Raw genomic sequence first — 16,479 nt, forward strand, 5'->3', positions numbered from 1 at the left:
CCCCCCCACCCCTGACCAATCACATCCTCTTACTGTCATCTTTCCCCCACTACAGCCCGAATACTGCACCCGTCAACCCTCAACCACATCCCAAAATTTTGCAGCACAGAAAGACGGCTCGACTTAGGTCCTCCACACAACCCCTTTAAGAGCAGACATCCCTAGCCGAGCGCAGAGTCACAGGCCTGTGACCCCAGGACTGTCTCTTACTTTGTGCCACCGTGGACATGACCAGGGACGGGGTTGAGGACACCACTGTGGTGACGGCGATGCTTCCTGCAGACACCGGGGTGGAGGTGCCACTGGTGGTCCCGGCAGCGACAGCAGAGGAATGGGCAGTGGTGGCCACCACCGGCGGCTTCTGGGTGGTAGAAGTGATGACCGAGGTGGGGACCAGCTTGGTGACCGCTGCGTAGTTGTGAGACTTGGATAAAATGTTTGGGACAAATGTGGAGCTCGGAGAGGTTGTAACAATGATGACCTGTCAGGGGAGGAACAGAAGACAGTCAGCATGGAGGCCGCAACCATTTATATGACTTACAGGGGATGTCCAGGACATGGATAGTGATGTCCCATCACATGGTAGGACCCTGGGTGTCAGATGCCGACCAACCAATCCTCCAATCCCTGTACAAGCACCAGACCTAATACTGGCACAGCTGAGGTTCATCCAGACTAGACAATCCTCTGCCACCTAAACACATCAGCAGTGCAATGCTCTCTCCTGTCCTGATGCTTTGTTACAATGTATCAGTCTGAAGCAGATAGATTTGGATCCAGACTGGAGAGAACTGTAATAAGCTTTTAGCGCAATACTTTCCATTGACCACTAGAGGGCGCCTCGTCTCTGTATTGTGTCCGCGCAGCTCTTGGTACATAGCAGATGCTGGAATGGAGGGGTTAAAAGAAGTGGAGATTCAATAGGTGGCGCTGTAGGCAGTACAATCGATGTGCAAATCAAACCTGGTGGGATAGGAATGTATGTGGGAGAGCTGGATCGAGTTACAGACTACAATACAACTGAGTCGTGAAGGGGAGCGCCACCTACTGGATGACATCACATGTTCTTAAAGGGATTCTACCATTAAAACCTATTTTTGTGGATAAGACGTCGGAGTAGTCTTTACAAAGGCTATTCGTCTCTTACCCTTAGATGTGATCTCCGCCGCGCCGTTCCTTACAAATACCGTTTTTTTACCGGTATGCAAATTAGTTCTCACAGCAATGGGGGCGGGCCCAAGCGCTGAAAATGCGATGGGGGCGTCCCCACTGCAGCTCGAGAACACGATCCTGCGACATCTCTATCTTTGGCTGGATCCTCCCCTTCTCTGTCGTCTTCCTCCTGCGTCACCTGCGCAGTTGATTCTGCCAGCGAGACACCAGCAGAGCCAAGTGCGAATGCCAGCCATTTTTGGGAGGCCGCTCCTGCATTGAACTACAAGAGTTAGAGCGGCCTCCCAAAAATGGCCGCCAGCCGGCATGCGCACTCGGCTCTATTAGTATCTCACTGGCAGAGCCAACTGCGCAGGCGTCGGAGGTGACGTAGGAGGAAGACGACAGAGAAGGGGAGGATCCACCTGAAGATAGAGGCGTCGCAGGATCGTGTTCTCGAGCAGCAGCAGGGACGCCCCCATCGCTGCCAGAGAACTAATTTACATACCGGTATTTCTAAGGAACGGCGCGGCGGAGATCACATCTAAAGGTAAGAGACGAATAACCTTTCTAAAGACTATTCCGACATCTTATCCACAAAAAAAAAAAAAAAAAAAAAAAAAAAAAAAAAGAGGTTTTAGGGCTAGTTCACACAGGGACATGGACGCTGATTTTGACAGCAGATTTTGCGGCCAAATCAGCGTCCATACAATGTCCACACTATGTTAACTGCTCCCGCCGCGACCATCGCGGTCGCGGCTTTCACCTCCGCTGTCGGCTCAAATGAATGAGCCGACATGGAGGGCGCTGCGGCTGGGCGGAAGCCGCGGCTCATCGCGAGCGGCTTCCGCCCGAAAGATAGGTCATGTCGCTTCTTTTTCTGCTAGCGAGCTAGCAGAAAAAAAAAAGCGAGCAGTTCACATAGGGATACATTGTATGGACGCTGATTTGGCCGCGAAATCCGCTGTCAAAATCAGCGTCCATGTCTCCGTGTGAACTAGCCCTTAATGGTAGAATCCTTTTAACTACATAGGAGACAGGATAGGAGCCGATTTGTACAACCTAAGACTCTATTCAAACCATGTTTTTATATCATTTTATCACATCCCTTTAATTGATGGAAAAAAGCAGATGCAAACGGAAGGTCACCCATTGTCATAGACATCAATGTAAACCAAAAAAAAACCTGCTAAATGGATGTAAAACTGATGTGAATGGAGCCTTACTCTCTGATGAGCTGTGTATTGGCACAGTACTCAGGTGATGCTCCCTCTAGTGGTCAATGGTGGGAAATATTACAAATATATTATATTAAAATGTGAATTTAAAAAAAATCCTAAAATTAATAAACATGCATGAATAATAATAATATAATAATATATATATATAGAATATTTTTCTGACCTGTATATGTATACAGCTTTCTATTACTCACTGCTGCCCTCTACTGGCTCAGTGTTAGAACACATCTCACATAGACTACCATAGAAGGGGCCTATACGGCTTCATCAGACACCGCACCGTCCGTACAGGTGACCCCACAATAGGTGAGCGCTGGCACTGACCTTTTGGGTGGACGTGTTGGTGGTCTGGGTGGTGGGTTTGGTGAATGTGATCTTCACCGGTGACATGTGCGGTGGTAAGGAGTTGGCGATGCTCTGCATGATGTTGCTCATTTTGGGGCTGCCGGTGACTGGCACGGCGATGGTCTTTGAGACCGGTGTTGTGGGTTTGGGAACATCTTTAAGGACCACAGGAGAGGAGCTGCTGGAGTTGGTTCGCCGTCTCTTACGAGGCTTCTCGTCGTCGTCTGAACAGTTCACGCCTGAGGAGAAAGTCAGTAAACGAGGTTAAAGGGGTTATACGGGATCGAGAATGGATAGGAAAGGCTATCAATATTACATCTGTGGGGGCGCAACACCCAGGACCCCCACAGATCACCAATATCGAGCCGCTGTATAAACTGTATCGGCGCTGTCTCAAGTTCTTAGGATAGGCCATCCATTCTAGAAATGGAACACCCCTTTAAAAAAATACTTAAAGGGATTTTCCAGCCCCAAACTGATGATAGGTCATGAGTCTGTGATCAGTCATGGTCTGACACCTGGACCCTGCACAGATCAGCTGTTGCAGAAGCTGAGAGCGGACAGGCAGCATGTGCAGTCTGATCCTACTCATGCAATAGAAAGGGCCCTGCATGCCCACAAGACCACCAGCATGCTGTGGAGGGAGCTACTGAGCTGCTAGTACTTGTATACCACACCACTGTGCACTAGAAGCTTACAACACCCAGAGGCTACTGCAACAGCTGATCTGTGCGGGGTCTGGGTGTCAGAAATCCACTGGTCAGTATGAAAACTCGATTTGGGGCCTGAAAACCCCTTTAATCATTAGATAGACTATAATGGAGGGGGTCACTTACTTTTCACATACACGGTGCTGCCACTGGGCAGGACGACCACATTAGACGCAGGACTGGCAGGCCGGGGTGACTTGACGGCAGCGACACTCCCACTGGGGACTGGCGTGGATGTCGGGGTGGACGTGGTACTGGTGTAAGAGTAGCACACAACCACTAAAGAGAAGAACGTAAAGACGCTGTCAGTGATTACTGCCATATATAATACTGAATACTACCGCCGTCACGTGCAGGATCCCCACTACTCACCCTCCTTGTTCCCAGTCTCCGCCGGGTCAGGCAGCGAGGCGTTGTGCTGTCCTGCAGAGTTCGCTATAGCATTGGCGGCCGCTGTGAACGCCGTCTGTGGGACCAGACGAGGCATCAGCGGGATCAACCTCCGCCCTTCGATGGACCACTCAGAAGAGCTGTTAGGACCGGACATACTGGGAAAAGAACGAGCAGAATTAGGAGCGCAGCTCTGGAGTAGAATTCAGGCTTATCGAAGTGGTGGAGCTTTTTAGGGTTATGTATACTGACTTGTGAGCGATGGTGGTGAGGCGCTCATCGTTCACTGCTCTGCGCACCTCCGCGCGATGCCGCTCCGTGGAAATGCTGCAGACAGATAAGATGGCGGTGAGATAAGAGACGTCAACAGGGACAGGCTGGTGACAGATCCTCAGAGTTCAGCTTTTTGGAGTGAGGTTAAAAGATTGGATCGACGTGAATGCTTTCTGTCACAAACAGCGCCATACATGTGCACAGGTACAAACCGGTACTGCAGCCCTGTTCTGTTTAGTCAATGGAGTTGAGCTGCAATACCACATGTCACCTCTGGACAGGTGTGGCACTGTTTTTGATAGAAAACCACCATGTGTATTCGATCCTGGACGGCAGTCGCCCCTCAATGACCAATAATGTAATGTTAAAAGGGTTTTCCAGGACTTTAACCTATGGAAACACTTCCTGGCAACCCCGTATAACAAGCAGACTGAGTCTGACCAACATGGTCACCTCTACATTGATATCCAGGGCCGAACATGACCCATTTCCAGGACTGGTTCAGGGTCCAACACCTTCATCTGAACAGATCAGAACCAATTTGACCTATGGTGCCATTCTGACATGACAGGTGCTGCCGACCCCACATTTACCATGAAGGATTGGAGTGACAGAAGACAGTCAGCGACTCACCTTAGGACTTTAGAGAGTTCTCCAAGAAGGTCTTTCTTCTCCTTACTGAGGTCGCCCTGGGCGCGGAGGGCGCTGATAACGCCCGCATAAGCCTCCAGCTCTAAAGGGAACAAAGATGGAAACCATCAGGAGCGGATAAACCAGACACTGCTACAGCTCATAGCCAGTAGGGGGCAGTACATGGGCAACGCAAAGCATCCGGGGAATATCCTACAACATAACCGTAACCCCTGCAACACCTCTATGCCCCGGACGTCTCAACCTTCCCATACACATGTACACTCGGATTAGCCGGGTATGCATGTGTTGTTATGAGAGAGAAGGGAATAAACTGCTGCCAGACCCCTCTGTCCTTCCAGAATGCCCCGAGCCCCCCATGACCCCCTCTGAAAGCCGCTTATCTCCCTTAAAGGGCTTTCAAATTTTATCTGCTGTTGTCCGACCCTTAGGATCGACACCCAGGACCCCCGCCGATCAGAGGCGGCATCACAGGACAGTGACATCACGTTCATTGGTCACATGATTTATTCATCCAATCAAATAAATGGGGCCGAGTTGCAATACCAAGCACGACCACCATACAATGTGCGGCGGCGCCGCCTAAACATAATGCGTGGGCAAGAGATTTGTACAAGAGCTATACTCCAGAGCAGCGCTCGCTATTCTACTGCTTGTGACTGGAAACAGTCAGTAAGCGTGTTCTTCTAGTTCCTATAACAGTGACTGTATGTTACGCGGTGTAAGGAAGACCCCAGCCCAAGAGGAATCACCTTGGAATGCTGGGAGATGTCATGGCAGAATAGTGAATGCAGCTCTGGAGTGTAAACCCTGACCGAAAATAAGGAGCAACAAATATCTGTCACATGAACAGAGGAAGCAGAATGGATATATAGTATATAGTGCAGAGACTCCCTGACACAGGGCTGACAGCGCCACCTACCGGGTATTCACATTACTACAACAGCTGGGGTGACTGAAGAGTAATAACCCATGTGGTCAGGAGACGACAAAACTGTGCCGAGGTATCAGGGTAATGCTGCGAGCACACCACTAGGGGTCAGGCAGGGGTCCCCTGACATTGGTGTAGGGGCTATAAGGTACATCCAGCAAACTAACCTCTTAAAGGGACATTACACCCTATTTAAAGGGACTCATTAGCTTATAATAATAGTGGGGTGAGTTTATTGACATATAGTGATGACCGATCCTTAGGCTAGGTAACCAATAACTGATCAGCGAGGGTCCGACACCCTCACAGATCAGCTGTCCAAAGCTGTAGTGTCGCTTCGGTAAGAGCCGTTTTAGTCACATGGTCTGTTTGCAGCTCAGTCTCATTGAAGTGAATGGGGCTGAGCTATAATACTAAGTCCAGCCACTATACAATATATGGCGCTGTGCGGGGTATTCAGTGAAGAGGCCGCAGCGCTTCAAGAAGCTGATCTGCGGGAGTCCTGTGTATCGGACCCCATAGTCATCAAGTTAAATGCCTCAGAAAACCGCTTTAACCCCTTATTAACTGCTGCCAGTCTCTTCCCTATTCAACTGGATCGAAACCCGCGACAGTGCCAACATTTATACCGGGAGGAAAAGAGTTAATTAACCTCTGCAGACCCAGTATGGAACAAAAAAAGCTTTATTGACACCGCTGTAGATGAACAGAGACAGCAACCATGACTGTTGTATGGGGAATACTTAGCACTGCTACATCATATATGGATCATCATGACCAGGGCCAATGTCACGGCATCCAATCAGAGCTCAGCCTGGAGCAGGCCTCATCAGCGCCCCTGTAGGACACACTGGTAAGCACATCCAGACACAGAGCAGGTATCTGCCCCTATTCCCAAACACAGGCCAGTCACGTGATTGTCACTCCCTGGCTGATAACAGAGAGCACCAGCCTGTAACCCTTTGCACACTGATACATTTGTATCCATCGCTCTGAGGCTGCGCACCAGCGCCCTCTGCCGGAGCAGCGCCCGCACCGCCCACTAAATGTTTACAATCAAGACAGGCTGGGCGCTGACGTCACTAAAAAGGGGGCGTGCCCTGCCGAATCCACACACAAAAGCCAGCGGCGCATGCGCACTGGTAAAATTAGCGGAATAACGGAGTAACCGAGGAGAAATTTACCCAGTTTCCGGAGGATTCTTTTACATTCATCTCGGCTGAAGTCCAGGAGAGTCGGCCACACCACTGGCATCCTGCCCCCTGCAATCACACAGCCCTGGCAGGGAGAACACTAGAAGGCATCACTCCCTGCAGCCCCCTCTCACGCCCTCAGGGGGCCCCTGGCACGTACGGAAGGGCCCCAGCTAGTCCTGTCACTGGGGAGATTCCTCCTGCAATACGATGAGGTCTGACGGAGCGCCCAGCCAGCACAGATCCGGTGGGTTTGACTGCAGCTCCCGCTGTCAAGATGGCGCGCCGGTAGTATTGCGCATGCGCGGAGAACGCCGGGAGATGTAGTCCTGGCAGCTGATTGGATGATTTCTCAGATGAGGCGAGCGTATCACAGAGGGAGGAGGAGACTGCGCGGGATAAGCCGGTGACGGGAGCCGGAAAGGGACAAACAACTTAAGTACTGCAGCGACCCCTAGGTGTTACTGCAGCGGTGGAGGATTGAACGTAGACGTGACAGACCAAGTCTGGCGCCTCCCCAAGTCATGGACAGAACTGTACGGAGGCTGTGGTCACACCACTATAGACGTATATGCCACGTATGGGATCCGTTTTGGATATAAACTTATGTATTAATATATACATGGAAGTTAATGACCGATGTCATAGTATGGGCACGCGACATAATCTCTGAGCTGCAGTAACCTGTCACAGCCACGACATAGTGGGTGGCGCTGTGCTTCCAGCTGGTGCACTGTATAGTCGATGGGTCAGCGTGCTGATTGTCATTAATAAGGGACGGTCATCAAAGGTAAACCCATTTGGGCTGAGACCACATTCAAGTGAATGGGCTGACCTGTAATACCAAGCATGGCCACTATACAATGTACGGCGCTGTTTGTTATTCAGTGAAGAGGCCGCGGCGCTCACCCAAATGCTGCTGTCTCTTCGAATAGTTGACTTGTGGGGGTCCCAGATGTCCGTACAGATGAGTTGTCATTGTCCCGGCATCCCAAATATGTACATTATACGTTACAGACACTTAGAGGGGTATGACAGGACTTAAATATTAGTGAACTAACCTTTGGCCTCAATATTAGATCGGCGGGGGTCCCAGCGGGCTGCTCATAGTGGCATGTTGATCAGGCCCATGACACGTTTGGAGATCAGTCCCGGTTATGTAAATGGACTAAGCTGCAATACCAAGTGCAACCATTATACAACATATGGCGCTGTACTTGGTTGGTGGTGACAGCACAGGACGGTTTATCGGTGGGTGTCAGGAGTCAGACCCCACTGATCTCATATCCATGTCCTATCCGAATATACATCTGGAATACCCCTATAATATTCGGCTTAACCCCCCAGATGCCATGATCAATAGCGATCCCGGCATCTGTGTGGTTAGGGGGCAGAGGGTCTGAGGGACTACGTAAAAACAAAACACAAAAACAATAGAATTGTAGGGTTTTTCACACGGACCCCCCAAAAACTTCAATAAACGCTCATCAAATCGTGTGTGTGTATATATGTATCCAAGAATGATACGAAATGAAAGTACAACTCGTCACGCAAAAAATGAGCCCTCGCTTAGCGATGTCGACAGAAAAATAACGAAAAAGTCAAGAATTTTGGAAGTCAGAAATTTATCCTGCTTCTTTAAAGGGTCAGTGACCTCATTTTAGGAAAGGCCATCACTATCAGATTGGTTGGTTATGAATCTCAAGATGCTTAACCAAAAACAGCGCCATATTTCTGGTAGTGGCTGTGCTTGGTATTGCAGCTGCCTGCAGTCTAGGTGAAGGGAGCTAAGTTGCAATACCGGGCACAGCCACTAACAAATGTACGGCGCTGTGCTGGTAGACAATAGAGGGGGCTCAGCAGTGAGGGTGCAGAGAGGCAGCCCCCCACTATATAGTGTAGATGCATTGGTCCCTATAGATTTCTATTGGAGCTGTATTATAGCTGTATACAAATCTGAGACGCCCGTGAACACGATAATATAGACTGTAGGATACGGTAATAATATGGGTGAATGTGTCACCCTCCCTGCTGATGACATCATGGCCGTTCCTATATAAGCTGCTGGCATGTGACTGCCATGATGTGTGACCGTCCCTGGAGGGGTTAATACACTGACTACCGCGCGCACCTGCTGACCATTATCTGCCCGTATAGCATATCAAAGGGAAATGAGAAAATGAAGCATTGTCAGCGGCGGCCCCTGCTGTCAGAACACCTGCACGACACCCAGCGTACACGGCCATGGGGCACCGCCACCAGATGTATTACATATAACTCATCATGTGGCAGGCTGGGGGGGGGGGGGGGACAAGATCGGTAAGTGGCCATATTGGCTTGCAATCCAGCTTTCCTGGAAACTGATACCGTTTGAGGCGAGACGGCCGCGGGCTTGGTGTTGGCTCCAGATGTTTCGCCTACTTGACCTGTATCTGACTACGACTGACTACGATGCGTCTCCTGCTTTACTTTACCGTAAGAAGCTTCCACACGTCTAACCGCAGATCACCCCAACCCCAAGGCGCACATTGCCGGGAATAATCCTGACTGTAGCGCAGGAGCGGCGTGGGAAGGGGCGGCGTACGGAAATAATGGGGTCAGAGAGGTAGAATGTAATATCCTGCAGGAACGCTGTCTGGGGACTCCAGAGTGGGCGCAGGAACCTAAACAAAAAATGTTCTGGTCTGTGGGATCGGGGCAAGAAACAAAAACAAGATGTCTATGACCGCACTCTCCTGTACGACCGTGTCTGACTTATCTAAGGCCATGTTCACACTGGGAGAGAGTTCAAAAGACACAAATTGGAGTTTTTGCTCAAATATTTGCCACTTTTTTCTTTCACACCACCCCGGCCACATTTGGGTGGAACCCGCTAGATTTATGGTCATTTACTGACATAACTGAGGCCTGGAATCTACGTCAGCTACAAGGCCAGGAGCGCCGGAGCCGGCACCGCACTTAGAGAATCTCCCCAGGGTTACTGAATACTGTAGATGGCGACCTCTGGAAACAGATCTAGGGAGAAACGGGCCGGGGGCAGAGACGGCGTGCCCAAATAGTCCGACCAGGTGACCTCACTACAAGGTAAAAGAATCTGGACAACATATTGCTGCATTCTGTACCCCGCCATATTGTACACAGGACTGCTGTACCCTCCATATTGTACACAGGACTGCTGTACCCTCCATATTGTACACAGGACTGCTGTACCCTCCATATTGTACACAGGACTGCTGTACCCTCCATATTGTACACAGGACTGCTGTACCCCGCCATATTGTACACAGGACTGCTGTACCCTCCATATTGTACACAGGACTGCTGTACCCTCCATATTGTACACAGGACTGCTGTACCCCTCCATATTGTACACAGGACTGCTATACCCTCCATATTGTACACAGGACTGCTATACCCTCCATATTGTACACAGGACTGCTGTACCCTCCATATTGTACACAGGACTGCTGTACCCCTCCATATTGTACACAGGACTGCTATACCCTCCATATTGTACACAGGACTGCTGTACCCCGCCATATTGTACACAGGACTGCTGTACCCTCCATATTGTACACAGGACTGCTGTACCCTCCATATTGTACACAGGACTGCTGTACCCCTCCATATTGTACTCAGGACTGCTGTACCCTCCATATTGTACACAGGACTGCTGTACCCCTCCATATTGTACACAGGACTGCTGTACCCTCCATATTGTACACAGGACTACTGTACCCCTCCATATTGTACACAGGACTGCTGTACCCTCCATATTGTACACAGGACTGCTGTACCCCTCCATATTGTACACAGGACTGCTGTACCCTCCATATTGTACACAGGACTGCTATACCCTCCATATTGTACACAGGACTGCTATACCCTCCATATTGTACACAGGACTGCTATACCCTCCATATTGTACACAGGACTGCTATACCCTCCATATTGTACACAGGATTGCTGTACCCTCCATATTGTACACAGGACTACTGTACCCCTCCATATTGTACACAGGACTGCTGTACCCTCCATATTGTACACAGGACTGCTGTACCCCTCCATATTGTACACAGGACTGCTGTACCCTCCATATTGTACACAGGACTGCTATACCCTCCATATTGTACACAGGACTGCTATACCCTCCATATTGTACACAGGACTGCTATACCCTCCATATTGTACACAGGACTGCTGTACCCTCCATATTGTACACAGGACTACTGTACCCCTCCATATTGTACACAGGACTGCTGTACCCCTCCATATTGTACACAGGACTGCTGTACCCTCCATATTGTACACAGGACTGCTGTACCCCTCCATATTGTACACAGGACTGCTGTACCCTCCATATTGTACACAGGACTGCTGTACCCCTCCATATTGTACACAGGACTGCTATACCCTCCATATTGTACACAGGACTACTGTACCCCTCCATATTGTACACAGGACTGCTGTACCCCTCCATATTGTACACAGGACTGCTGTACCCTCCATATTGTACACAGGACTGCTGTACCCTCCATATTGTACACAGGACTGCTGTACCCCTCCATATTGTACACAGGACTACTGTACTCCTCCATATTGTACACATGACTGCTATACCCTCCATATTGTACACAGGACTGCTATACCCTCCATATTGTACACAGGACTGCTGTACCCTCCATATTGTACACAGGACTGCTATACCCTCCATATTGTACACAGGACTGCTGTACCCTCCATATTGTACACAGGACTGCTGTACCCCTCCATATTGTACACAGGACTGCTATACCCTCCATATTGTACACAGGACTACTGTACCCCTCCATATTGTACACAGGACTGCTGTACCCCTCCATATTGTACACAGGACTGCTGTACCCTCCATATTGTACACAGGACTGCTGTACCCTCCATATTGTACACAGGACTGCTGTACCCCTCCATATTGTACACAGGACTACTGTACTCCTCCATATTGTACACATGACTGCTGTACCCCTCCATATTGTACACAGGACTGCTGTACCCTCCATATTGTACACAGGACTGCTATACCCTCCATATTGTACACAGGACTGCTATACCCTCCATATTGTACACAGGACTGCTATACCCTCCATATTGTACACAGGACTGCTGTACCCTCCATATTGTACACAGGACTACTGTACCCCTCCATATTGTACACAGGACTGCTGTACCCTCCATATTGTACACAGGACTACTGTACCCCTCCATATTGTACACAGGACTGCTGTACCCTCCATATTGTACACAGGACTGCTGTACCCCTCCATATTGTACACAGGACTGCTGTACCCTCCATATTGTACACAGGACTGCTGTACCCCTCCATATTGTACACAGGACTGCTATACCCTCCATATTGTACACAGGACTACTGTACCCCTCCATATTGTACACAGGACTGCTGTACCCCTCCATATTGTACACAGGACTACTGTACTCCTCCATATTGTACACATGACTGCTGTACCCCTCCATATTGTACACAGGACTGCTGTACCCTCCATATTGTACACAGGACTGCTATACCCTCCATATTGTACACAGGACTGCTATACCCTCCATATTGTACACAGGACTGCTATACCCTCCATATTGTACACAGGACTGCTGTACCCTCCATATTGTACACAGGACTACTGTACCCCTCCATATTGTACACAGGACTGCTGTACCCCTCCATATTGTACACAGGACTGCTGTACCCTCCATATTGTACACAGGACTGCTGTACCCCTCCATATTGTACACAGGACTGCTGTACCCTCCATATTGTACACAGGACTGCTGTACCCCTCCATATTGTACACAGGACTGCTATACCCTCCATATTGTACACAGGACTACTGTACCCCTCCATATTGTACACAGGACTGCTGTACCCCTCCATATTGTACACAGGACTGCTGTACCCTCCATATTGTACACAGGACTGCTGTACCCTCCATATTGTACACAGGACTGCTGTACCCCTCCATATTGTACACAGGACTACTGTACTCCTCCATATTGTACACATGACTGCTATACCCTCCATATTGTACACAGGACTGCTATACCCTCCATATTGTACACAGGACTGCTGTACCCTCCATATTGTACACAGGACTGCTATACCCTCCATATTGTACACAGGACTGCTGTACCCTCCATATTGTACACAGGACTGCTGTACCCCTCCATATTGTACACAGGACTGCTATACCCTCCATATTGTACACAGGACTACTGTACCCCTCCATATTGTACACAGGACTGCTGTACCCCTCCATATTGTACACAGGACTGCTGTACCCTCCATATTGTACACAGGACTGCTGTACCCCTCCATATCGTTTTTTCCCGCAGCGCTTTTCTCAGTACGTCCATAGAGATTCCCTCTGTTGACTTTCTGCTTCTATTATACCTATAAGGAAACCGCCGGCGTTCTTGCTGTGATCTCCAAAACCACAATGTTGCTTCCTATCACATCCTCTGATCACCAGAACCCTCAGGTCTATACAAAGCATACCAGCACAGTGGTTCAGTAGTTAGTACTGGAGTCCTGAGTTCGAGTCCTGACAAAGACAACATCTGCAATGAGTTTATATTCTCCCCTCCTCTCTTCTATTATGTTCTCCCCATGTTTGCGCTTTTTCCTCCCACACTCCAAAAGACATACTGATAGGGAGCGGAGATTGTGAGCCCTATATGGGGCAGTGACTGACAATGTCTGTAAAGTGCTGCGGAATATGATGGCGCTATATAAGTAAGCATAATAAATATATAATAGCAGGTAAGTGACAACGCCTTTAGTAAGTAATGTTATTTCTGTCATCAATAGGGGAATTCAGTAGGAACTGTATATTCCCGTGTGCAGTGAGCGCCACCTAGTGGTGTCTAAACCATCGGGCCACCACCAGTGAAAACGTTATCCTTTCTCTCTATGATACGATATGATATGAAGCCATATAATGAATGTGTTGTTGGCGTTGATAATCCACCTGCTCCAGCGTTTTGGCAGCTCTCAAGCTGGCCTGCCACTGAACTTGTTCCTCGCACTGTGCCCGTGATTATTCCATCATCTTAGCAGCTCACTGGGACACCATATAATGAGCGTGTTGTTGGCATTGATGATCCCCCTCAGCTCCACTTGAGGAGAGCTCTGTGACTTCTGGCTCCTTCATAGCTCACAATGTTTTAGAATTATGCGACAAATTAGATTTTCTTTTTCCCGGCATGTTTAAAAGTAGTAAACTGCCAATTTGGATTAAAGGTGTTTTCCCATCCAGTGTGTCAGCACTGCCTGGAGCAGATCAGATAATATGCAAAAGCATGTACACAATGGACTGATGGTTAGCTGAGTCACAGAGAGATATCAAACCTGGCTTTATCAGAACCTGAGATAAGCTGCTGCCAAGAGCAGTGTAATATAGTATGTGAACATAAATTCATAACAGTCGTGAAGCCATGTCATTTGTTTTAATCGAGGTTACAAACTATCTATGTGCCGAATTTCATCCAAATCCGTTCAGCCATTTTTGCGTGATTGAGGAACAAACATCCAAACACACAAACTTTCACATTTATAATATTAGTAGGATCCTATGGAGTCTATGGCCACCAGTCTACCAGAGAACCTCCAGTGCGTCCAGTAATGGTCCAGTAGTAGACACCCAAATTTGAAGGATTCTATGGTCTATATCAGGGGTAGGGAACGTACGGCTCTCCAGTTGTTGCAAAACTACAACTCCCAGCATGCATACTGGCTCTGCTGTTCTGGGAACTCCCATGGAAGTGAATGGAGCATGCTGGGAGTTGTAGTTTCACAGCAGCTGGAGAGCCAAAGGTTCCCTACCCCTGGTCTATATCTTCGGGTTTGTTGGAACCATTTTATCTGAGGGGTCCAAGGACTGGTCAGATGTTGTGGATCTAGAACTCATGACGGACAGGTCTTGTGAACAATATTACCCACAAGTCCCTGCAATCCTGACATCTGTCCTACGCCTCATCTCAGGACACCGTAATGGAGATTTCCCAGGATTTACTAAACTCCCATGACCCCCCTCCTGGGTGAAGCGATCATCTGCAGAACCTTCATAGACTGTAAAGAAGTGGCTGGAACATTTGGCATTCGCTGTCAAAATAAAACATTCTCAATCTTTTTCCCTCCCGTATCGTGTTTTCTCAATAAAACCGAAAAAGAAAAAAAAAATTGAAATCTGGATCTCCCAGACGGAAATCTGTCTGCTAATCATTTACCATCTCTCAAGGTGAGATCCAATAAGAATCTGCTTCCTGGGCAATAAAAATTGTAACATTCGGAGAATGTCACCAAAATGGAATGTCGTAAATCCAGAGCAACACTTTTCCGCTTGTCTGCAGGTATCGAGACATCCAGCTGTTTCTGACATTCGCGGGTCCTCAGCCAACACAGTGCGGCTTTCCATATGCTGGCTGGGGGTTTAGGGGGGGTATTTTAGAGGAATGAGGGGGGGGCATTGAGACAAGAGATAGGAGACGGCACTGCGATGGTTACTAAATGTTAGGAGTCGAGGTGCGGGAAAGGTTGTCAACAAGGAAGTTGCGGTTAGGCGGTATTAGGAGGGCAATACTAAGGCTACCAGGCGGGGGGGACAAGGACTTGGGTGGTCTTTGGACTTCCTTATGGGGGCTGCCACACCCCAGTCTTGTATGGATTGTCACCTTGCCGTCCTATTGACCATTAATATGGACAATGTTATATCTGTGGCCATTTTTAATTCAAAGTTGTCCAAGACTAGGGTTGAGCGATCGGGATCGAGCAAATTTCACGATCGTGATCGGCTGGAAAATGATCGGAAATCGGATTTTAATCTTGAAATCTCAAGATTGGTTCAACCCTATCTAAGACTTGAAAGTGTTAGAGTTAAGTCCTCCATCTTTGTATTTTGGCAGCCATCTTGTAATCTTTCACATATAAACTGTATAAGTATGTATTTTTCTGCTTAAGTCAAGGAGGCCCTTTGTTAGACTTTAAGGAATGTGATAATGAACGTTAATGCATAGGTTGCTAATCCTTATCTCTCAAGGGCCTCATTTTGAGAAGATGCAGCTGACTTTGTATATCTCTTACCTCCTTTACATGATGTATGGACACATAACCAACAAAAGTATTAATCTTACGGTATCTGGGCACTCTGTCATATTTTATGGTTTATGAAGGTCACTTAGAGTTTGTATAGACAGAATCTATGTAGCTAATTGTTAACTAAGTTGCAACATGTCATCTTATCTCTTTTGCCATGATATATACATATAGATCGTCTGGGATGTTAGCTCACACATAAGTATTTTGAATCCTTCTTTGTTTCATGGGAAAGTCCATCCCAGTTCTGAAAATTATAATGAGATGCAGATTATATCAGGCCTCAGCCAATAGTCATGTGCCAGGCTTATCTTGTATCTCTATGATCAATCATTTTATACTAATTAGAATAGCCAAGCCAGCTCTTTGTCTGTAATGTATTTAAACTACCTTTTTCTTATAATAAAATCAGAACTCTTTTGATACACTACCATCTTGTGTCTTTAATCAGTTC

At 48.2% G+C, this 16,479-nt stretch overlaps 1 protein-coding gene across 3 annotated transcripts in view; it reads right to left on the reverse strand.

Annotated features, from left to right (window-relative positions):
- EMSY (EMSY transcriptional repressor, BRCA2 interacting) overlaps window positions 1-7,173 on the reverse strand; it is a 30,271-nt gene extending 23,098 nt beyond the window's left edge. For all 3 annotated transcript variants that reach the window (XM_075266260.1, XM_075266261.1, XM_075266259.1), the window contains exons 1-7: window positions 6,878-7,173; window positions 4,745-4,844; window positions 4,091-4,165; window positions 3,821-3,996; window positions 3,575-3,727; window positions 2,718-2,977; window positions 211-481 (exon numbers count right to left, since the gene is read on the reverse strand). In XM_075266260.1, the coding sequence (XP_075122361.1) occupies window positions 211-481; window positions 2,718-2,977; window positions 3,575-3,727; window positions 3,821-3,996; window positions 4,091-4,165; window positions 4,745-4,844; window positions 6,878-6,947 (1,105 nt within the window). In that variant the 5' untranslated portion in view covers window positions 6,948-7,173. The remainder of the gene's footprint in view (window positions 1-210; window positions 482-2,717; window positions 2,978-3,574; window positions 3,728-3,820; window positions 3,997-4,090; window positions 4,166-4,744; window positions 4,845-6,877) is intronic.
- Window positions 7,174-16,479: the final 9,306 nt, after the last annotated feature.

Source organism: Leptodactylus fuscus, chromosome 2, assembly GCF_031893055.1.
Source record: "Leptodactylus fuscus isolate aLepFus1 chromosome 2, aLepFus1.hap2, whole genome shotgun sequence".
Taxonomy (NCBI): Eukaryota; Metazoa; Chordata; class Amphibia; order Anura; family Leptodactylidae; genus Leptodactylus; species Leptodactylus fuscus.